The sequence below is a fragment of the Alexandromys fortis genome, unplaced genomic scaffold, assembly GCF_014885135.2.
Source record: "Alexandromys fortis isolate MF-2015 unplaced genomic scaffold, M_Fortis_MF-2015_v1.1 scaffold_78, whole genome shotgun sequence".
NCBI lineage: Eukaryota > Metazoa > Chordata > Mammalia > Rodentia > Cricetidae > Alexandromys > Alexandromys fortis.
Window position 1 is genome coordinate 4,070,682 of NW_026067977.1, and position 23,436 is coordinate 4,094,117.

At 42.2% G+C, this 23,436-nt stretch overlaps 3 protein-coding genes across 4 annotated transcripts in view; all 3 read left to right on the top strand.

The window, feature by feature from the left end:
- Csde1 (cold shock domain containing E1) overlaps positions 1-2,356 on the top strand; it is a 37,345-nt gene extending 34,989 nt beyond the window's left edge. For both annotated transcript variants that reach the window (XM_050157576.1, XM_050157577.1), the window contains 2 exons: positions 540-672; positions 1,079-2,356. In XM_050157576.1, coding sequence (XP_050013533.1) covers positions 540-672; positions 1,079-1,126 — 181 coding nt within the window. In that variant the 3' untranslated portion in view covers positions 1,127-2,356. The remainder of the gene's footprint in view (positions 1-539; positions 673-1,078) is intronic.
- Positions 2,357-2,477: 121 nt separating this feature from the next.
- On the top strand, positions 2,478-13,338 carry Nras (NRAS proto-oncogene, GTPase). Its single transcript, XM_050157585.1, has 7 exons — positions 2,478-2,611; positions 3,082-3,209; positions 4,439-4,617; positions 7,943-8,102; positions 9,066-9,189; positions 9,714-9,755; positions 9,831-13,338. Exons 2-5 carry the CDS (start codon positions 3,099-3,101, stop codon positions 9,183-9,185), a joined length of 570 nt encoding a protein of 189 aa, XP_050013542.1. The 5' UTR covers positions 2,478-2,611; positions 3,082-3,098; the 3' UTR covers positions 9,186-9,189; positions 9,714-9,755; positions 9,831-13,338.
- Positions 13,339-20,633: 7,295 nt separating this feature from the next.
- Positions 20,634-23,436, top strand: part of Ampd1 (adenosine monophosphate deaminase 1) — a 25,026-nt gene continuing 22,223 nt past the window's right edge. Inside the window, 2 exon segments of the mRNA XM_050157578.1 lie at positions 20,634-20,682; positions 22,046-22,057. Coding sequence (XP_050013535.1) covers positions 20,661-20,682; positions 22,046-22,057 — 34 coding nt within the window. The 5' untranslated portion in view covers positions 20,634-20,660.

Below are 23,436 nucleotides of genomic sequence, written 5' to 3' on the forward strand. Positions count from 1 at the left end.
GTCATCATGATTCATGCTATTAGGATTTTTAGGCTCGACATTGTTCCCTTTAACGGTAGGAATCTAGAACTGTTAATGTTAGTCTTTTAAAGGTTTTCCATGTTACTTTTTTTTTTTTTTTTTTCCTTCTCCTAGACAGGGTTTTTCTGTGGCTTTGGAGCCTGTCCTGGAAGTAGCTCTGTAGACCAGGCTGGTCTCGAACTCACAGAGATCCGCCTGCCTCTGCCTCCCAAGTGCTGGGATTAAAGGTGTGCGCCACCACCGCCTGGCTCATGTTAACTTGTTTTATGTTATCCATGGAATTAGTCTTTCTGCAGACAAGTCTAGGGTCTCACTGAAACAATTCTTCACAGCTTCTGTCTGGTTGCAGCTGAGCTGGGAAAAGTATATAAAACAAACTTGTCTGTCTTGTCTTGCTAGCTGTCTAAGTTGAGTCAAGAGTCCCCCCTCATTAAAAGTGAGTCATTTGGGTAGGACACCTACCAGATGATTGCCTTCTTCCCAGTAATTGTTGGTTTTTCTCACTTTCACACTTACAGTGAAGGCCCCAAAGCTGTTGCAGCTCCTCGACCTGATCGATTGGTCAATCGCTTGAAGAATATCACCCTGGATGATGCTAGTGCTCCTCGTCTAATGGTTCTTCGTCAGCCAAGGGGACCAGATAACTCAATGGTAGGATTCCTTTGGGGATTTAAGGGAGATCAACTTACTTCAGCTTAAAGAACTTAGTGAAGCAAGGATTGCTTATTATTAGTTAGGGTTCCCAGACACATTGATTCATCCCTAATAGATACTCTGTGTAAGAACCTTTTTTCTTTCGTTTTTGAGACAGGGGCATGTGCAGATAAGTGGCCTTAAACCCCTACTCTACCTTTGCTTTACCCGTGGTAGGATTACAGGTGTATGATATCACACCAAGAAGCACATGTTGCTTTCAGGCCTACTCAATAAGCTTCTTACTCTTAGGAGAGAATTTGTAGTAGATATAAAATTTTAAAGTAGTATTTTCATATTTTGTTAGGATTATGTCTTGTGATTGTTATACACTCAGTTCATTAGCTGTTTTATTTCTTCACAGGGATTTGGTGCAGAAAGAAAGATCCGCCAAGCTGGTGTCATTGACTAACCACACCTACAAAGCACATCATTAATCCACTATGGTCAACTTGGGGGGATTCTGGTGAAGGGTTCTGAATATCTTTCTCTTCATCCCTCCTAAAATCTGGAATACTTATTCTATTGAGCTATACACCAGTTTTAACACCTTCCTCGTGTTATGTTTAAAAAATAAATAAATTTAAGAAACCATTTTAAAATTATGCACAGTTGCAGCCTGGGAAACTTAAGGTGGCGCCTTATAGTATCAATTTAGGAGCTTTATTTGGTGCATTTAACGCAACTGGTAATTGCAAATTCCACTTCGCCTGTGTAAATGAACAATACAGACTGTTACCTTGTTGGCCCTATGAAATTCTGCACTCTAGTCAGTATATACTCTACCTTCATTACTTAGCTCAGCCGCATTCTTTTCCTTTTCTTTCCTGTTCATTATGCTTTAATTCTGAGGACCATATGAAGGTAGACTATATTACCTTTAAAAATTGCAAAAATTTATATAGCAAACGATTTTCTTAAGTTGATGGCCAAATGTTAAAATGTTATTTTCATATCATTTATAATCTTGTCACAATCCACTTAACGAGTTTGATTACATTTCAGTGAAAATTATCTTCCAGAGTAGTTTTTTTTTTTCCTGGGATGGGGTGGGGGGTAAATAACTTTACTACAATTAGTATGTATGGTGCAGAATTTCATGCAAATGAAGTGTGCCAGCAGTGTGATAATTTAAACGTATTTAAACAAAAAGACGAATGCACAAAATAGCTGCTGCTTAGATCACTGCAGCTTCTAGGACCCAGTTTCTTTTACTGATTTCAAAACAAAACAAAAAAAAAAATAAAAAAGTTGTGCCTGAAATGAATCTTGTTTTTTTTATAAGTAGCCCCCTGGATCCAATGTCCTGTTGAATACAGGCACTTGATCCTTGGTGCAGCTTCTGTTCAACTTTGTATCACGGGAATGGATTGGCCTGATTTCTCGGCCCTCGTCTTGAATTGGCCCCAAATAGGGTCTCTGGCTAGTGGAGTGAAGGCTTTTTGTCTAAAGATGACAAGAGTCAGCTCAGGGGTTGTGGGGGAGGGCACTTTTCATCTTCCCCGTTGTCATTTGAGTATTTGATCTCTGGGTAAAGAGGCCATTTATCTTTGTAAACACAAAACATTTTTGCTTTCTCCGTTTTTCTGTTAATGGCGAAAGAATGGAAGCGAATAAAGTTTTACTGATTTTTGAGACACTAGCACCCAGTGCTTTCATTATTGAAACGGGAGTGGGAGGGACGGGACTGGGTGCGGCCAGCCACAAGACTCCTAGGTCGCCGGCCCACGTGGCCAGGGCGGGGACTTGGGCGCTCTGGGCGCTTACTGATTACGTAGCGGGTGGGGCCGGAAGTGCCGCTCCCGGGTGGGGGCTGTTCATGGCGGTTTCGGGGTCTCCAACAATATTGCAGGTTGAGGTCCGAGAACCTCCTGAAGCGGGGTCAGCGGAGCTTGAGGTAAGGCTCCGGTCTGAGTAGCATCGGGCTCCGCAGCGTGCAGTTGGCTGGTGTGTGCAGGAAGAGGGGAGACTCGGCGAGCTGGAGACAAAGGCCTGGGTGGGGGACCCTGGCAGGCTGCTGCTGTCCGTGGGGTGATCTTCGAAGCCGGAAAGGGGAGTTTCGGGAAGTGGTTGTGCCAGGCGGACCCCAGAGCTTAGATTTGCAAGAGAATAGGAAGGGGGTTTCCTTTCCCGTAGGTTGAGGGCGGGGCCGAGTACCATTGAAAAGTAGACGCGGGTCTTAAAATCTAAGAAACTGGCGGCACTCACCTGCAAGTGTTTTTGTGCTTGGATCACTTTGAGAACTTAAGTGGAAGGCCATGTGTATTGAACAGATGCCTTTGAAACTGACGTTAGTAACTCATAGAAACCCTTAAAGTGCTGTAGGTTTGGCTTGCTAATTTAATCGTAATTACTGCTTTCCTACAGGTTCTTGCTGGTGTGAAATGACTGAGTACAAACTGGTGGTGGTTGGAGCAGGTGGTGTTGGGAAAAGTGCTTTGACAATCCAGTTAATCCAGAACCATTTTGTGGATGAATATGATCCCACCATAGAGGTGAGGCCCAATCCACTGTCTGGCCCTGGCTCCCACTTTTGGCTTTCTCTTACACACACACACACACACACACACACACACACACACGTATATATAGATATATATAGAGAGAGATAGATATATATCCTCTCTAATTCTTTGAAGGTAAAGTGGAGAGAAAGCAAGAAGGTGTTTGAGATACTGTATTCCAAAAATAAATATTAAAGAGTTTGTAGAAACGAGTTAATGCTTACCAAAGCATTTTTTATACCTTTTTTAAGGTATACAGTTTTTTTAGCAGTTTGTAAACTGTTGGAAAAATACAGTATGGAGTTCATCCCATTTCTTCATGTATTTGCAACTGTTAAATAGGTCACAAGGGAAAAGATGTAGGAGATCATACAGCAGAAATAGAGAACTCAGAATTCTGGAGACTCCAGTTTTCATTCTTGAGCTAGTCCAAACTGAGTTGGGGTAAAAAAGTTGAGATTTTTAGTCATTGTGCCTAGGAATTATATCTCTGCAATTTAGTTATGGAATATTGAGAAAAATCACCTAAATCTCCATGAGTCTTATTTTTCTTCATGATGTTAAATTTCCATAACTCTACTGGGCTCTGGTGTAGATGTCTGCAAAGCTTAGCATTCAAAAGATTGAGGGAGGAGGTTCCAAGTTCAAGACTTGCCTGAACTGCAGTTGAGACCCTGTGTACAAAATACCAAAGAATTTTTTCATGTGTAAATTCTACCATACAGGGGGGTATCTACAGAGGCTACATTTTAATATATTTATGAGACCATATATAAGCATGGAACAATATAAGCACACTTCCAGCACCACAGATAAGGCCTTTCAAATAGTGGGAATATTATATAATAAAAGTAAGATTATTATCATAAAATCATATCAGAAGTTTCTGGAGCTAGTTGTTTTTTATTAATGGTTTGTTTCTTTTTGTTCTTAACCTCATAGGCTAGCCAGGCTGGCTTTAGGTTTTGTTTTGTTTTTGAAACAGGTCTCACTGTGCTACCCTGGCTGGCCTGAACTTACTGATACTCATTCACCTGCCTCTGTCTCCCCGGTGCACACACTGTGTGTGTGTGGGGGGGGGGGGGAGTATGCTACCTGTTAGCACTTTGAGGGTAAGTCACATAGTCAGGCTTGTTTATCTTTGATAATTGCATCCCTCTGGTTTTAAATAAAGATTGAGCTTCTCCATGCCCCACCTCCACACCCTTTCACATTCCCAGGATTCTTACCGAAAACAAGTGGTAATTGATGGTGAGACTTGTCTGTTGGACATACTGGACACAGCTGGACAAGAAGAGTACAGTGCCATGAGAGACCAATACATGAGGACAGGCGAAGGATTCCTCTGCGTTTTTGCCATCAACAATAGCAAGTCATTTGCAGATATTAACCTTTACAGGTACTGGGAATATTACTTTCTAAAAGTAAAATTTTACATGTGTTCTGAATGAGGGAACACAACTTTTTAAATGTATGGATATTTATGGAGGTGGGGACATTTGCCATGGGGGTCAGAGAACAGCTAATGAAAAGTTCTCTCCTTAGGTCCTGGGATTTTGGCTTAGCAGTAGGCACCTTTGCCCACCAACTGAGCTAGTTCACTGACACGTCCATACATACCTTTTTCTTACAGGGAAAATTACTGTTGGCTTGTGTGATAGTGAGGATTTGGGGCTAAGGAATGGAGCTAGAGCTCAGTGGTAAAGTATTTGCCTCGCATGTGTGGGACCCCACTTTCAATCCCCAGTATTAAAAGGAAAGAAAGAATCTGGTTATCACCGATAGTAAAAGTTATACTGTTAGTATACTAGTCATATGTAAGAGAAGCATGCTCCTGAGGAGCAGAGGAGAGAGACATCTTTATTCATTTTATGTTTGTGAGACAGGATGTTACTATGTATCCCAAGCTTGCCTTGACTTTACAATCCTGCCTCACCCTCTCGACTGCTAGCTTCCAGGTAATAGATATGCCATCATGCTTAGCCAAGATTCTTACTTTACAGAGTCAGTTCAGAAGTACTTGTTGGATTTTTGGAATTGTGGTTTTCTTTTTCTTTAACTGATCTAGATCCCCCCCCCCAAAAAAAAAACACCAGGCCTCTCTTAGAGCAGTATTCTATCTATCTTCAGGCCTTAACAAGGTTGAAACTTGATTCTGTTATTAATTAGATAAGTTTTATATAAAGATTCAAATAAAGATCTAACTTTAGAACAAATATCTTATTTAAACTTTATTTTAAAGTCTTTAAAGATTTAACTTTAAGATGAAACACTAAATCTATGTTTCTCAGTTTGTAAATTTATTATGAGATAAGAATACTTATTTCGGAGTTAGAGAAATAGCTCAAGAGAACCCAGGTTCAATTACCAGCACCCACATGGGACGCCCAAAAGCATCTGTTACTCTAGTTACAGGGCATTTGGTGTCCTGGCCTGGTCTGTCTGAGCACTAGGCACACATATGGTGCATTGACATACATGCTGCAGAAACACACACAAAACAAACTAAACCTTGAAAAAAATAATACCTCCTATTAGAAAGTTGCCAAGAGTAAACAACACTCAGAAGAGTGCTTGGCCCATAGTGCCTACTTTGTAAGTCTGCCTACGATCTTAAATCCAGACTTATTTCCTTGTTTCCTCAGTGTTTGATGTTCTTCGTGGAGGTAACAAAATCTTGAAACTAATTATCTTTGGTTCCCGAGGGATGACTTTATTGCTGACTGAGCACTTATTTAGGGTCAGGTAGATGGCCCAGTTGATAAGGGAACTTGCCACCAAGCCTGATGACTGAGTTCAGTCCCAGGACCCACATGGTCAAAGGAAAGACCCATCCTCTGACCTCCACATTTGCACTGTGGCATGTGTGTAGTATAGCAAAATAATGTTATTTTAGAAATAGGCTTAAAAATAAATGAAGAGGAAATTCAGCGAGCTTATTCTGTAATAAAATGATACCCCAGTGATGTTCATCAGACACTGCAGACATGATAGCTGTCTAGTCAGTTTGTGTATGCTGAAAATAAGTCACTTGCTTAGAAGTCGTACACTGACATTGAGAAAAAATTGTGTCTGATCCTCACAGAAGGTTGAATAATTTAGGGACAGCAGTGACCAATAGGGACATGCTCCAAGTGTTTAAGCTGGTTTGCAATATCCTTAACCTAGCCAGCTAACACTGGGCATTGGTGGTACTTGGGAAGTCAAGGCAAGGGGATTGAGAGTTGAAGGCTACCCTGTTCTAGGTGGTAAGTTTACTGCCAACCTGAGCTACAAAGTTAAGGTCCTGGTTTGTTGTTTTATTCTTGGGGGGAGGGGGTAGTCTTTGTTTAAGGGTTTTTTGTTGTTGTTGTTTTGTTTTGGGTTTTTGTTTGTTTGTTTTTAAGATAAGGTTTCTCTAACAACCCTAGCTGGAACTTGGCTTGTTGTTCAGGTTGGCCTTGAACTCAGAGATCTGCCTGCTTCTTCCTCTGCACCCTCTTGCTAGCACGCTGGGATTAAAGGCTAGCACTTCCAGTGCCCTTCTTAGTTTCGGTTTGGTTTAGTTTAGTTTGGGGATTGGGGCTGTGGGGTGGCAAAGGATTCTGACCTAACACCAAATCAGTTCTGTAGATCACCAGTAGGATGAAGTTGGGGTATATGACTGAAATCCAAGGATAGAGTCTATAGAGTAGTGCTGTGCAGTGTAATAGCCATGACCAGCTATAGTTATTTAACATTTACACAAAACTGGAGAATTACTTCTTGGCCACAGAAGCAACTGAGTAGTGGCTATCATCTTGGGTACCAGTTCCTATTACCACAAAAAGTTCTTTGTCAAGAGAATCTCAAACAATAACTTCTAGAATGTACCAGGTGCTATGTTGTATGTGACACCGAAAAGAAGGCTGTCTTTGCCAGGTGTGGTAGCACACAACTTTAATCCAGCACTCAGGAGGCAGAGGTAGGTGGACCCCTGAGTTCAAGGCCAACCTGGTCTACACAGAAAAACCCTATCTTGAGAGGGGGAGCTATCTTTGATAGTTCTGGCTATGTGCACATGCCTGCATGCAATACATTTGTTAAGAGCAAATCTGGATTTCTTGGTGTTGCATATCTTGGGCTTCCAGCTGTAATTTTGTTTGAGGAAAGTAATTAGGGCACCAGCAGTCTTAAAGAATGACTCTGTTATCTTCCGTTAAATAGTGTAAAGGGAGCTTCAAAAGTTATTTAGGGGCCAGCAAGATGGCTCAGTGGGCAAAGGTACCTGCTGCCAAGCCTGACAACCTGAGTTTGATTCCCCAGGACCCATATGGTAAGAGGAGAGAAACAACTTCCCAGGGTTGTCCTGACCTCCCCGCGCATGCCATGACACACGCACACACATGAATTAAGGTATAAGTTAAAAATTTTTGAGTCATTTAGAATCTATAAACTCTACTTTTTATACTTCTAAACTTAGATTGTTTGTGGTTTCCAATGCAATCCAGAGTCAAGCTCTTTGGAAGATCTAGGAGTCTATTCAGGACATGTGTCGGGATACAAGAGCCAGCCATTTCTAGGAAGTGAATTGGTAGACACAGTCTCGTTACAGATTCTACACCAAATCTAAACTGACATTCTTAGCTTATAGGTCTATAGCTGTATCATAAGTGTTCAGAATTTGTAAGCTAAGTAATAAAAGCTAAAAGGACTTGCCACTTTTTTTTTTTTTTTATGATCTACTACTGTCTTCTCTGTTGTAGGGAGCAGATTAAGCGAGTGAAAGACTCTGATGATGTGCCTATGGTGCTGGTAGGGAACAAGTGTGACTTGCCAACAAGGACAGTTGACACAAAGCAAGCCCATGAGCTGGCCAAGAGCTATGGGATTCCATTCATTGAAACCTCAGCCAAGACCCGACAGGTATGCTAGAGATTTGAGCTGTATGAGTGCTTGTTTAAGCAGAGAGGTTTGGTTGGTCAAGTGTGGTAGAGGTATATAGTCCATGTTCTTTCTAAGGGTTTTCTGATGGGTTTTGCTTGATTGGTTTTGGTTTTTTGTTAATTTTCTGTGTCCGTCTGCCACACACACACACACACACACACACACACACACACACACACACCGTCCATTAACTCTATTCTGTAGCATTTTTATTCTGTGTTGACAGGCTCAACTCTTTCTAGTGAAGAACTTCAATTAAACATACTTTTAAGCATTTTCTATCAGCATTCCCCACTATTGAGGGTGAACCTTACTGAAGGGAATCCTCATATTTGGTAATTATAGTCTATTCTGTGCCCCTGCATTGCCCTTTTCACTTTGCTGGACCATCTTTGTATTGTTTGTTTGCTTTGCAAACTTGCCATTTTTTTATAGCCTATCAGTGTGATCCCCTAGGAATGTTGGACTTAAGTTTCGTCTTCCTAGTTGTCTGACTTAGGGTTTCTGTTACTGTGAAGAGACATCGTGACACAGCAGCCCATAGAAAGGACAACATTTAATATTGGAACTGATTTATAGTTCAGAAATTCAATCCATTATCATGGCAGGACATGGAGACCAGGCAGGTTCCTAGAGAAGGATCTGCAGGCAGCAGAAGGAGACTGTGTGCGTGTAAGATCTCAGAGCCCACCTCCACAGTGACACAATTCCTCCAAGGCTACAGCTACTCCAACAAGGCCACATCTCCTAATAGTGCCACTCCCTGTGAGCAAAGCATTCAAACACATGAGTCTATGGGGGCCATTCCTATTCAGGTGACACCAAGTCACCCTAATTTATCAACTATTGATTTAGTATTTGAATCCACACAAAGAAGTGTGAGAGCTTACAGTTTGGACCGTAGTGGTTTTTTCTTTGTTTTCTTTTTTTTTCTTTCAATAGGGTGTAGAAGATGCCTTTTACACACTAGTAAGGGAGATACGCCAGTACCGAATGAAAAAGCTCAATAGCAATGATGATGGCACTCAAGGTTGTATGGGGTTGCCCTGTGTGGTAATGTAGTACGGTGAGTTTATGTTCTCTCCTCACAACTCCTTCTATCTAACAGTAGACTCTTCCAAACAGTGTGAGCACTACTGTCTGTGGCAAATTAAATGAGAATTTCCATGTATTTGTAGCTAGAAAATAACTTTCCTGGGAACTGGAGACATGGTTCAGTGGCTAGGAATACTTACTGCTTTTCCAGAGGCCCCAGTTCCTTTCCCAGCATCTATGTAAGGTCGCCCACAGCCTCCTGTGACTCTGGAATCCAGTTCCCTTTCTCTGGCCTCTACAGGCACCAACATACATCACGCGCGCGCGTGCGCACACACACACACACACACACACACACACACACGAATATTTAAAAAATAATTTCCCTTTCAAAGAGTTTTAGGGTTAGGGTCTGATTTATTCTTTCAACATTTATTCTACAGACAGTTTCCTATTTATAGTATTAGGAATTTGAGACCTGTATATACCATGTTTGTGGAATGGAATTTGAAGATTCACAGTATAGAAAATAAATGTCACTGTGTTCTTTTCTAGACCCTTTGAAATTTCTGACATCAGAAAAGAGCCACGTTCAAGGTAAGACAAGTTTAAAACACTTTGATTCACATTTCGTTTCTTGCCCTTGTTTCTCATACATCCCATCTCTTTCAGCTGCACTGATGCCCTGGTTTTGACATCCCTGGAGGAGACGTGTTTCTTCTGCTCTCTGCATCTCATCGAAGCTCTGCTTCTGCTCCCCTGACTCAGATGAGCACAGCCATCTAACCTGAGACCTCCTCAGAGTAACTACCTCCTCACTCGGCTGTCCAACCAGAGAAATTTACCCGTTACTCCCCAGTAGTGTTCTGACCTGGCTTTTTCCTCCTTACAAACACACACACCTCTGCCAACCGGGTTTGTCCTCTGAAAAGCAATTTATACTTCGATAAAGAGAACTAAACTATAGATATGCAGTTCTGTTGACAACAGTTTCTTAAGCTCTATGTAGCAACTGCTGGTGATTTTTTTTTTTTTCCTTTTCCCCTAACTGTTGAACTTGGCCATGTTAGTTTGTGGGGGAAATGTCATAAATGACTCTTTCCCCGTGAATATAACTAATGTTGCTGATTGGATTTGTACTGTGATCAGCTATATTCTAAAATCTGGCATCTACTCTGAGTTCCTAAATGCAAACATGTGTACTGACGAGTCCATCCTCGTCTTCTCAGCTGCATGGAACTGAACCCAACCTTCACAACAAAGTGCCTTTTCCTAAAAGTGGTCTCTAGGCTTCCTTTGCCGTTTGTAAGTGGAATGACTATTTCAAGAACCATTGTATAGGAAACTGACTGAGCCATCTACCGTTGAGGGAAAGGTGTGTCCACCTGATGGCAGATGCCATGTCTGTGTCCATAAAGATAGTTTCCCTGTCTGGGATTCTCCCAAGAGAAAGATGATACTGAAACAATTATGAATAATTTCACTTAATTTTTTTCTAATATTTTTTGGTAGATTACTACTTATAAATATTTGTAATTGTTTTCTTGTTTACTGATATCCTAGCATTCAATGAACTTCCATTATAACCAAATTTGGGTCATACCAGGAAACTCTCCATCTGTAGTTAGTCAAATACTATAAAAACTGGTATGTTATTACTTTATAGCAATGATCAATGATTCTTCCAACCTCAAATATAGTTTATTAGCAGACAGATTGTATCTTTGCTGCATCATTTCTTCTTGGCATATATAGATAGATAGTTAGATAGAGCTGCCCTTAGTCCCCGTCTCACTGTCCCCCTTCCCTCACCCTATAGCAGTTCAAGTATCCCACAGGATCCTAAATAATTCTTTCAGTTGAATAAATCATGGTGCTAATGGACCAGGGTTATGGTTTCAAAACTTGAACAAGCCAGTTAGCATCACAGAGAAAAAAATTCACCTCTATTTGCTCCCTGCCCGTTACTTCTGCTTATAGATTTTTGCCTGATGCCTGCTGTTAGTGCTACAAGGATAAAAGTGTGGTCCTGTACAAGGACTGGAAATACTTAGTGTGCTGTGGAGTAAGCTTAGAAGTCTTTACATTTTCAGATCCTTATTTTTAGCCACATGGAAACTAAAGCCAGAGTTAATACCTCCATCCCTCTCTGCTGTCATATAACTGTTCTTTATGTAGCTTTTTAAAAGTATTTATTTAAAACATGTCGATAATTTAGTTTGCCAAATAACAAAAGCTGATGCGTCCATTCAAATCAAGATATACCCTTTGCTGTTTGAGAAAAGAATGTAAAATACCATAAGTGGTTGGTGTACCGGGGCTGGGTATTCCCATATGTAGGTCATGCCCTGATAATTCATCGGTGAGTTTTGTTTTTCATGGTAATACTTAAAACTCAGCCCAGTTTATTCTAATGAAAAGTAAAATTAGATATCTTGATTTAAAAAAATGAAATTAATTCCAAAATGGCCATTTTCTTTTCTGTTCTTATAATACCTTAAAACCTACTGAGAACCTTGGGGCTCTTTTGTTTGTGACAGGACCTTGCTGTGTAGTTCTGGCTGGCCTCAAACTCATAGCAGTTCTCCATGCTCAGCCTTCCAAGTGCTGTGATTACAGGCATGTTTCACCACATCTTCCTGATCCTTCACTTTCTAATATGAATTTTCATTGCTAAGCAAATTCCCCATCACCTTGGAACAAGAAACATACCCTGTGCTCCTCAGTGCTAATGCTGGGACCATTCACATGGGGTATGTGCTCCTAAACGCTGCCTTTAAGAGCATTGCTCAGTCATCCTCCCTCAGCTGCTGAGCCCATCACCTCGGCTTGTTTGTTTTAATGTGTCTGCGTGACTGGTGATGTGTATCCAAAAGTCTGTTAAACTTAAGTGTCCGGTTAGGGAGAAAGTTACTCCTCTTTGCTTCTTTTGACCATATCCCTCATATGTATATGTCTATAGTTGGTCTCCAGTATGTCCTGAGCACAGAATATATAAATGGAGCCAGTTAAGGCTTCAGATGCTCTTGGTAGCTTATGTTCCACGGGGATGGATTTTGGCACAACAATGACAAACTTAAAAGCTAAGTAAGTTGAGTTGGTGTGGTATCAAAAAGTGGATTTAGAATGTGTGATTTCTAAAGATAGTTCCGGTGTACCTCAACTGTAAAGCCCCTCCCTGAATTTAAGTGCCTGGCCAGCTGTCACAGATGAACGTATTCCTTTAAGGCAGTTATTTTAAGCTTTGTTCACACATTGGAGAGTATGAAAATGAAGTGTTCTCAGAGCTCTGATACCCAATCTTGTAAACCTGTTAGATGCGCTCTGCTCCAGCATGGAAAGTATGTGAGTTGGTAACGCAGTACTGTGTTTACTGGTCTTCCCGTAAGAGTGCTGTGTATAGAGTGGTTGTGGGTTGGTTTTATTTAGCCAGCCACCTGTAGAATCAGCCTTTTAACTGCTGTGAACTTTTTCATGACTTGAATATGAAGATAGACACAAACTTTATAAAGAGAAATGTCTGTTTTCCCCATTTTAGAATGTGTGTGAGCTTAGTCTTGTCTTCCTTTGCGTTTAGTGATAAACCTCAGCTGGCAGCTCCCGCCAAGGATTGGAGATGTGCATTCCTCCTCATACCCCATCTCCGCTGGGCATGAGAAGCAGAGCTAACGATGGAAAACATTTGCCTGGGTGGTTTCTGAAATAAAAAAGAGAGAGAGATGATAATTCTTAAACAGTTTTTATTTTTGCTATTTCTTTAAGCTGTCTGATGTGCCACAAATTTATTTTAAGGTGTTTTTTTTTTTATGAGAATTGTTTTAAGAGTGTTCTCATGAGATTAGTTGTAGATATTTTTAAAAATACAACTGGGTTTTAAAAGTCTAAGTTTCAGATACTGCTCTAAGCACGTATGTGAACTCTGGAGAGAAGGGGGTGGTGGGAGGGGTATGACGTTTGTGTATCCGTGCTATCAAATAAAGGTCAGAGCATCAGCTGTACACACCTGCTGTTCCAGTGAGAACTGTTGGCCCCGTGGCCTAAGGGAAGGGGCTGATACTTTAAGTTGACTGTTATATTGTAAATTAATCCATTCTAATTTTTAAAATCTTGATTGACTGTTTTCCTTGTTAAATAATTTAAAAAAAAAAATAAAAAACTGGAAGTTCTTTGCTTACCTGTATTTTCCTCAAAGGGTCCTTAATATATATAGAAAATATATTTTAATTTAAGATATTCATTTGCCATTTGAACAGTGTTGGGGAGACTCAAGCTCATTTGATCTCAATACAATAAGTGATCTCCTTGGTTCTTCACTGAGACTTCTCTTTCTGTGGTTTTGTTACTCCAGGGCCCCATTGTGTTAAAGTAGCATGATGAAGTTTGACAGGGTCCTGCTCTACCCTGCTAGACATGAGTCTTCCTTTCACACCATACAGCCACACTGTTCAGTACCTGTTCTGGGGTCCCTTGTCTCATTGTATGGATCAGTCACACAGTTTATCTAAAGGTTCAACGTGAGAGCAGTGTAGCAACACATTACTAGTTTATTGTGTGAGCTGGCAAGTTGTTAATGTGTCCACTCTATAGACTAAACATGCTTATATCTGTCCAGGAAGAAACAGTATGCACACAGGTGAAAGTTTGTGTGTTGCTCCCTGCAATTATGCATCCGTGGGGAGACTTGGGTTGTATACCACATATACAACCATATATTTGGTTATATATAAGTCAAGGTTTGCTTTGCCTGGGGCGATTATTCAAAACTGTTTGTCATACTCTCATTCATGAATAAGAGGCAGGTGAGGGGGCACACATTAATAATCCTAGCACTGGGGCGATAAAGGCAAGAGGAGAAAAGTTTTAAAAGCATTACAAAATACGGCTGAGTAGGACCACTCAGGGTAAGGATGTTTTGGACTGACAGTGAAGGCACACCTAAGGAAGCTAAGATTCAGCTCTGCAGCTCTGTCGTGTGGGTTTCACCTCATAACCGGCAGTACTCAAGGTCATCAAAAGGCCAGCGTAGCTGCGTGAGTTACTTGATACCCATAAATACATGAAAAGAGGCCCTGTGTGACCATTTTTGCAAAACTGACTAAGAATGCTTTTAATGCTTTTAAAATAACCAAGCAATAACACGTGGTCCTTCACCTTACTAAATGAAAAACCAAAATGAAGAATGTACCAAAGTAGATAGCAAGTGTGCTTTTCAGTGTCAAAAGGAGCTGAAATGGCTGGGTCAGTGAGCGGGCCTACAGTACTGATGGTTCTCACTTGGAGACTTACATCACACGGATTACTTCATACCTCATCATCATTTTAACCCATTTGGAAATGGGAACTGGTTACTTAACCCGAATGGCAGAATCTAGTCTTTAGCAAGGCTAAGTTCAGCTGCCACGACTGTGTAGGAACCTTTGTGGGTGAAAGTGTTCTCAACGGTTCTAAAGATAGAGGCAGCTGTGCCTGCCGGGGGCAGATGTGCTTGGAAGCTAGCAGCTGTCAGAGCTTTTAAAGATCGGAGCCTGAGGTCTTGCCCAGTCTAGGAAAAACATTCTTCCAGAACGGTTGCTGTGGATGTGACAAAATTGGTGGTATTAGCGTTTTCTGTAGGTCCTTGACCGTGTGGATTATGTATGGTAGTTAAGTCTGAAAGAAAAGCCTTACATATTTTAAACAATTTGGTATGCATAAAATCAGTTCTCCACCTTTACAGCTCAGGCCAAGTGTGCCTGATCTACATGTTTTTTAAGTCCATGGGAGACCGAATTTAAAGACATCTTGAAAGATAGGTCAAGAGATCTTGAAAATGTATGCATGTTTTGCCTGTAAAATTTGAGGAGTTTGACATTTAACATTAAAGTTCAAAAATGAAACCCTAGCATGGCATATGAACCAAGTTAGCAAAGCCTGTGTTCCTCCCTGACCGCAGCATTTGGGCCGTGCTGGGAAGCACAGGCAGAGTCCTAACCACGTGTTCCCGTTTCAGGAGAGCGTGCTGCAGCTTTCTTTCTGTCGTCGCCTGTCTTATTCCTAGGCTGCGCTGCTCTGGACACGGCAGCGGGAGCCCCCATAGTCCACTGAGAACAGGTACCCAAAACAAGTTTCTACATTGTAATTTGTAAACTACTTCCAAAGGGCCCAACTTCCTGAGCCTCTGGTTGGCGCTCCTGTCTTCATGTAGTACCCCATTCCCCTCTGAGTTTCCTGAGGATACTGGAACGATCCACGATGCCCCAAATGCGGTCTGACCTCACTGCCATTGGTTTCCTTTTTGACTTTTTGGAACGGCTGCTCTTCACTGCACACCCTTTAGTCACCACAGTGATGAATGGCTCAGACCAGACATATTGGACACTACCAATAGTGGGGCCTGGAAAGTACTATGGTTTATAGCCCCAAGGCTTGGTCCCCAAGGTAACTGGTATTGGGATGGTGGACTCTCTTAAGAGGTAAAACCTAATAGGAGCTAACTGGGTTATAGGGCACCACCTCCAGCAGCAATTAATGCCCTTCTCAAGGGTGTGAGTGGGGTGTTGAGAAATTGGACCTGCTACTGACAGAACAGGTTGTTAGAAAGTAAGGTGGCCCCACCAGTTTGGCCTCTTTCTCATGCAATCCTCCGATGTTATGATGCAGCAAAAGGCCCTTACCAAACTGTCTGATCATGAACTTCTCAGACTCCCAAACCGTATGCTCACACCTGCAGAGTGTCATCTGCTTCCAGAGCCTCACCTCACAAACAAGCGCCTCTAAGTGCAAGGCTGTTGAACAGGAAGGTATTTTGTTGTATGTGCTTGTAGGAGGGCGTGTGACTGTGTGTGAGGTTTCAGAAGACAAGTCACAGGAGGCTGCTGCTACCTTGTCGGAGCCAGTGTTGGCAGCCTAGCAGCTGGGCCATCCGTTTGTGTGAGATGTGGTGGCAAGCACCTGTAATCCCAGCACGTCAGAGGTGAGGCAGGAGGATCCAAAGTTCGAGGAGATAAAAGGGCTGGGGAAAATACAGAAAAGGGAAGAAAAAAATGTGATTTTATTATTTGGACTTCAATATGATGTTCTAAACAATCTGTAGTCCATGATATAGCTGAAGTATTTCACATCAACATTTTCTGTGTCTGTAGTATGTGTAGATGTGTTTCTATGTGTTTGGGGCTGTAGTGTGTGTAGACATGTTTATAGATGTGTAGGGCTTGCCGTAAGTGTCTTTACTCACAAAACCATCTTGTCAGCGACACCTCAAAAACCAGAAAATAATGCTGCTATTCTAGAAACTAGTTAGAGACAGAAGGAAATGAAGACAGCTTTACCTTCTTTACACGCTTCAGAAAAGCAGGTTAGTTAGAGCATAGGGATGAGCAGACAAAGGCATCCTTTTACTTAAGACTTTCTCGGAAATTTCCCTACCATTGACAGATCTTATACTGCACATACATCTTTGTTATGATTTTCCCTAATAAAATGCCTTGACTATTTTCCATGTTAATACATAGTCACCCACACCAGTGCTTTAATGGCTCCTGGTATTTGTTTTATAGTGTACTGTACTTCAGTCAATTCCTTACAGAGATCACGGAGTTTTCCTACATTTTGGCTATAGTTTAATGTTAAAATTAGACATGGTCATCACACCTAATCCTAGCACTTGAGAGACTGAGGGCTGAGTTTGACGCCAGCCTGGGCTGCATAGTGAGATTCCTGAAATATGCCTTTGGATTCTTTTGTGTAAAAAAGAAAAATATCTAAGCTGTTACAGAGTGAGACTCCACCTTAAAAAAATAAAAATAAACTGGGCAGTGGTGGTGCATGCCTTTAATCCCAGCACTTGGGAGGCAGAGGCAGGTGAATCTCTGTGAGTTCAAAGCCAGCCTGGTCTACAAAGTGGGTTCTAGGACATCCAGTGCTGTTACACAGAGAAACCCTGTCTCAAAAAAAACAAAAACCATGTAACCCAGAGGTTGGTCTTGAACTCACTATGTAGCCAAATAACTCCCAATCCTCTTGCCTCTACCTACCAAGTGATGGGATTTACAGGTGTGTCATTGCACACATCCAGCTACATTAGAAATCTGTGACTCTTTAATCCCAGCATTTGGGAGACAAAAGCTGGGATCAAAGGCGTGCGCCACCACCATTGCCCAGCTGTTTTGTCGTCGTTGTCTTTTAAGCCAAGCATGGAAGGCAGATCTGTGAGTTTGAAGCCAACCTGGTTTACAGACCAAGTTCCAGGCCAGACAGAGTAATAACAACAAAGACAGCTCAGTAATTGAGAGCACTTGTTGCTTTGCAGAGGACCCAGGTTTGATTCCCAGCACCCACATGGCAGCATACACCCTCCTGTAACTCCACTTCCAGGGGATCTAACAATGATGCCTTTTTCTGGCCTCCAAAGGCACCGTACACCACCCATGGTGCACATATGTATACGCAGATAAAACATTCAATACTTCTCTTTTTTTAAAATATTTGTTATGTATACAATATTCTATCTGTGTGTATGCCTGCAGGCCAGAAGAGGGCACCAGACCTTATTACAGATGGTTGTGAGCCACCATGTGGTTGCTGGGAATTGAACTCAGGACCTTTGGAAGAGCAGGCAATGCTCTTAACCACTGAGCCATTTCTCCAGCCCCAATACTTCTCTTTTTAAAAAAAGATGTATTCTAACCTGCATCAAGTTGATTTGCAAAAGGAAACATCCTCTTGAAATGCACTCATCTGTAGTTGCTTTGATTTTACATTTTCTTACTCATTTTTGAGATTGATTTTATGTATGTGTGTTTTGCCTGTTTGTATGTCTGCACACCATATGCATGCCTGGTGCCAGAAGAGGCAGTCGGATCATCAGGGACAGGAGTTATCAACCATTGTGAGCCATCATGTACTAGGAATTGAACCTGGGTCTTCTGAGAAAGCAGCCAGTGATGGTTGTTTGTTTGTTTACGTTTGTCTTATTTTCCTGTTTAGAAACACTTTTGGATATACTGGGTGACTGGTCCTTTAGATAATCCATTTCCATGCTCATTTCTTTTTTTTTATGTCTAAAAGCCACTTATGAGTGAGTACATATTATATTTGTCTTTCTGGATCTGGATTACCTCACTCAATATGTTTTTTTCTAGATCTATCCTTTTGCTGGCAAATTTCAAGATGTCATTTTTTACTGCTGAGTAGTAGTACTCCATTGTGTAAATGTACCACATTTTCTTTATCCATTCTTCGGTTGAGGAGCGTCTAGATTGTTTCCAGTTTCTGGCAGCCAGTGTTTTTTAACCACTGAGCTGTCTCTCCAGCCCCCAAGATGGTTATTTTGTGTGTGTGTTTGTGTTGTGTGTGCGTGTGTGAATACCACATGTGTGTCTTCCCACAAAAGCCAGCAAAAGGTAATGGATTCCTTGAAGTTGTTACTGCAGGTGTTATGAGCCACCCGGTATAGGTGCTGGGAACCAAACTGATCCTCTGGAAGAGCAGCAAGTGCTCCTAAAGTACCTAGCCATCTCCTAAGCTGGTTTGGAGGAACATAGCTGGCTGACAACTTCTGGTTGCTTCATCTTTTCATCGACAGCTCTGAGACTATGTCTCTGTCCTCTGTACCCCACAATCATTGCTCAACAGAATGTGTGCCAGCCGTAGGCCAAGTCCACTTTCTGTAGGAGTTCTGTAATGGGAAAACATTTTCTGGGGAATTCCTCATGTGACCTGGTTGGAGTCAGGGGCTCTTCCTACCTACTCAGCCGCTTCGTCATTCTCTCCTGTGTCAGATCTGAGGGGCCTCCCATCTTCTCTGGCTCTCTCCCTTTTTATCTGCCCCCCAGAATCTCTTGGGAGTCTGATCTATCTCAGCATTTCACTAAGTTACCCAGACTTAATTAGGACTAGTTCTATAGTACAGGCAGGCCTTGAGTTTATAATCCTCCTGCCTCGGTTCTTAAGTAGATTGAATTACAGGCTCGAACACTAGAACACACTTTGTTTGTTCATTCCTTTTTATTTGTTTCTTCCTTTGAGATAGGATCTTACCATGTAGCCCTGGCTGGTCCGATGCTCATCATAGCCCCGGTTAGCCTTAAATTTGTGGCTGTCTTCCTGCTTTAGCCTCTCAAGTGCTGGGATAACAAGTGTCCCGACAAGCCTGACCTCCAAACACCCTGTCTTAAGAACTGTCTTCAGTCTGTTGGAGCAGAAGCCGTAAATATGGTGAGCAAGCTATTGCTCTTGTCATTCCGTTCTGAAAAACAGTGGAACCCAAACTGGTGGCACATAGCTCTGGAGACTGAGGAAGGAGGACAAAGAGTTGGAGGCTGTCCTAGACTTCATAGTAAGAACAAGTCAAAATCAATGCTGGGGCTCGGGTATAGTTCAGTGGTAGAACACTTGTCTAGTCGGCACTGAGACTCTGGGTATGCACCCAGGGAGGCCATAAGAGGGTGTCAGGGCTGGAGCTAGAGTTGCAGGGAGTTGTGAGCCATCTACTGTGGGTGCTGGGGGTCAAACGTAGGTCCTCTGTGTGCACTGTCTGAACTCCGCAATAGTAATCGTTCAGAGGGCCGGTGAGGGGGCTCAACAAGCCGCCAACCTGAGTCCCATTCTTGGAACTCACACCACAGGAGAGAACTGTGTAGTGGCATTTGACTTGCATTTTCATAAATAAAACTTGCCCTGAGGATCAGAAAAGTGCTCTGAACCTCAAAGCCAACTCTAGCCCTCATTTTTTTCTCAGCACCTAAGAGTGAGCTGCTTCTGCCCTAAGTCACGGAGTTAGAAATCCACGTTTTGTTTCCTTCAAAGCACTCGCTAGACCCTGACGCTACTTCGAAACTTTGTTCTTGAGATGGTGTTTAGGTAAGGATGACCAAGAACTTCGGATCCTCCTGCCTCTCCTTCCTGAGTGCACGTGTATTCCCTCATGCCCAGTTCTAAGTAGTGTCTTAGAATTTCACTAGGAGCTTTCTTTATCTCTCTGGCTTGCTATTTGCTACTGCGCAGGTCAGTCCAAGGTAGCCTTTCAAATAATGAGTCTACATAGCTAGCAAAGGTGTGTGTGAGAGAGAGTGTACTGAGGACTTGATGAACATACCAGGACATTCACCAAATGCAGAAAGCTCTCCTGATGTTATACACCCCTTTTCAGAAGCCCAGCAGGCTGATGTAAGTGGGGTCAAAAATAGATGCAGGGTCACATTGTGTACGAAAGCCCTAATGATGAGCCAGCATGTTGTCTGGTGGGTGTTGAGATTAGATTTGATTTGTGGCCACTGCAGCTACCTTTTCTAAAACCCCCGAGATAAAGACCGGAGGCTTCACCTGTTTGTCGCTGTCATGGCCTAAGGCTATAAATAGGTCTGAAGCTCATCTCTCCTTTTAGCAGGGAAGGGTCAGATTACAGGGGGCAAAACAAAATAATAAAATGAGTGTCTCGGTATTTCAAAGTGCCCGTCAGCTACCCCCACAGTCCCTCTCTCCTTCCTCTGCTGTGCTCGCCTAGAATCAAGGATCCCATCCACAATGCCTCTGTTCAAACTTACAGGTAGGTGTGCAGAAAGTATTTGGAGAGCTCGGGGATTTCTCTTCTCCTCCGTGTGCAACCACTCCTTTAACGGCCGTGTCAGCTTCTTTATTTAGGGTCCATAATGCTTTCGATGTACACGTTACGGAGAGGGAAGGCATTTCCCAGTTCGCTTTCTTTCTGGTTGTGGGAGGAGGGTTATTTTCTCGAACTTTGAATCCCTTAGAAAGCGGAGCCATCGACTCGATTACTCTGAGCAAAAGCTATGCTTTCACAGACCCTAGAAGGGTTGTCTAGAGTGTACAAAAGATCCTGAGCACGGCAGAAACCTTAACCCAGGGTGTTCCAGTGCGCTACAACCCACACACACTCAGAAGGATTTCTTTAAAAAAAAATCAGTTGTATGTATGTTTCACTCTAAAAAGTCAGGCATGTGAAATAAAGAGAATAATTACACCAAAAGTCAAAGTAATAAACACTCACTTAGGAAAATTAGAAAACAGTAGCTTTAAAAGTCACATAGTCTTGTCAATGGTTCCAGGATCCACTCAACATTTTGGGGTTCAGCCTGTCAATCTGTCCTATGTAAAAGTAAAGATGCCTTTAAGAAAACAGGCACATTTGTGTTATGCCAGTAAGTGTAGATAGCCTTTGGGCAGGAGAATGCTTTAGCCTACTTTTAAAATATGACTTATTATGTATTTATTCCAAATACTTTCTAAAAGCTTTTGAAATTGCTGTGTGATATTCCAGCTTTCTTAATCTGGGTTTATTTTTTTTTACCATATTTCATATGCATAAATATCTTCTTGGCCTTATGCATCTAAAACCTTCTCTGTGTGTAAAGACTATTTCCATGAAACTGGGTCTGAGAAATGGTGGTTCAGTGGGTGCTACCAGCCGGCTTACCAATGAGCTGGTTTCGTTGACCTACTTCCAGCATTGATGGAGCGCTCCTAGCCCTCTTCATCAGGTTTCTTTATTTTGTTTTCTTTTAAATTTCCACCTTACAAAAAAATACCTTTAGGGGCTAGGAATGTGGGTTAGTAGTGGAGTGTGAGCTTGACATCAGCATGCACAAGGCCCCAGGTTCAAACCCCAGCCCCACAGTCCCTCCAAAGAAGGACTTTTTAAAAGAGTATTAATGTGTGCTTAAAGCCCTATGTCAGCAAAGAAGGGGATGAAAGTATAAAGCAACCTTATGTATCCCCATGATACCCTTGGGCAGCACACAGTAGGAGACCAGAGGATGAGCTAGAGAGCACGTTGTCCCACCCCTTTCTGCTGCAGCCTACATGCTGTCTCCCAAAGCCTGGGTTCACCGTCACACTGAGTGCTCAGAGATGTTCATGTGCTACGTCTTGTTTTGCTTTACTTCACACAGGTCAAGGAAAACGTGAGTATCTTGGTCTATTTGTCCTGCCATGTGCAAGTATCCATAGAAGAAATGACAGTGTTTCCTTAACTCACAATGGGGCTTATTTCTCAGCAGTGTTTGTAGATGGAACCACCAAAGGCCAGTAGCGATTCATAATAGCTGTAGTTAGCAAGCAACCTTCATGGATTTCCAAAACACAAAACCCACTATTTTCCCCTCCAAAGGAAACGAGCCTGACATGAAGATTGTGAACACCTGTAACTTCAGCACTAGGGAGGCTGAGGGTGGAAAGTTCAAGGCCACTCTGGCCTACACAGGAAGACCTTGTCTTAAAATACAACAAGACACAAACAAATAAAGACTACACCCCAGTTGCTTGTTTGCTACCTCAAAATAAAGCATACAGAGGAGTCAACAGAGTCCACTAAACCTTGCCTTAGATGATCCTCAACTCTAGTGCAAAAAAAAAAAAAAATTGTTGTGAATTTTTTGGCCGGATAAAACCTGATCTTAGATAAAACTAGCTTTTGTTATGTGTCCCACCCTCTCTCAGATCTGCTGTTCTTTTGCTGACGGATGTAGTTCTGCCTCCAAGTTCCTCTGTAAGATGAGACGGGGGAGGCAGGAAACCTGCAAGCTGGCCTCCCCACACATGAATGAACTCTGCTGGAAAATAAGCCTGGGTTTCTGGATCTGTCGGGTGTAGAAGCAAGCATGGTGATCTTTTTGTCGAGCCGTGTACTTCCCGCATTAGTAATCCCAAATGTTGGGGAGAGCACCCTGCAGATTTTAAACATGTCATGTCTGATCTTCAGAGCAGCGTTCTGGGGTTGACTTGTTATTAACTTGGTAACTCCCTTTCTGATGATGAACCATGAGGCTCCTGGGGACTATGTGGCTTGCCCAAAGCCACCCAGATGTCATGGACCCTTTCTCACCTTAATCCAGTGCCTTCCTTTGCCACTTTACCTGTCTTCTTCCTATTTGTGCTATATAGATGTCCTGTCCCCCCCTCCCCCGATACCGCCCCTCAGGTGTCCCATGATCTCACACATGCTCAGAAGGAGTCAGCGATTATCTATAGAAACCTGAGGAGATGGCGTCTCCTTCCTGATTTGGGTTGTCATCACATTTTACCTACTTACTTTTAAAATATTAGTTCCATTTTTTTTTTCCTTCCCATATAGTCACCACCATGCCCCAAGTAGTTGGAAAGGCAGAGCTCTCGAATTAGAGATCAAATTTCAGCTGTGCTTGCTTGGAGTCACAACAGCTGTTCAATTCTACGGAACCAAATATCAACCATATCATTTTTTTGGTCATCATGTACTTGAGATTATAATGTTTACTCTCAACTGTCGTAGTGGTTTAGAGAGATACAACCTTAGTAAAAGCTA

What these genes read in the sequence shown, in the direction of transcription:
- Nras (XM_050157585.1), top strand. Translation starts at nt 3,099, where the DNA reads ATGACTGAGTACAAACTGGTGGTGGTTGGAGCAGGTGGTGTTGGGAAA. An exon ending in AATATGATCCCACCATAGAG is followed by an intron (nt 3,210 to 4,438) that starts GTGAGGCCCAAT and finishes TCACATTCCCAG; the next exon opens with GATTCTTACCGAAAACAAGT. An exon ending in CCTCAGCCAAGACCCGACAG is followed by an intron (nt 8,103 to 9,065) that starts GTATGCTAGAGA and finishes TTCTTTCAATAG; the next exon opens with GGTGTAGAAGATGCCTTTTA.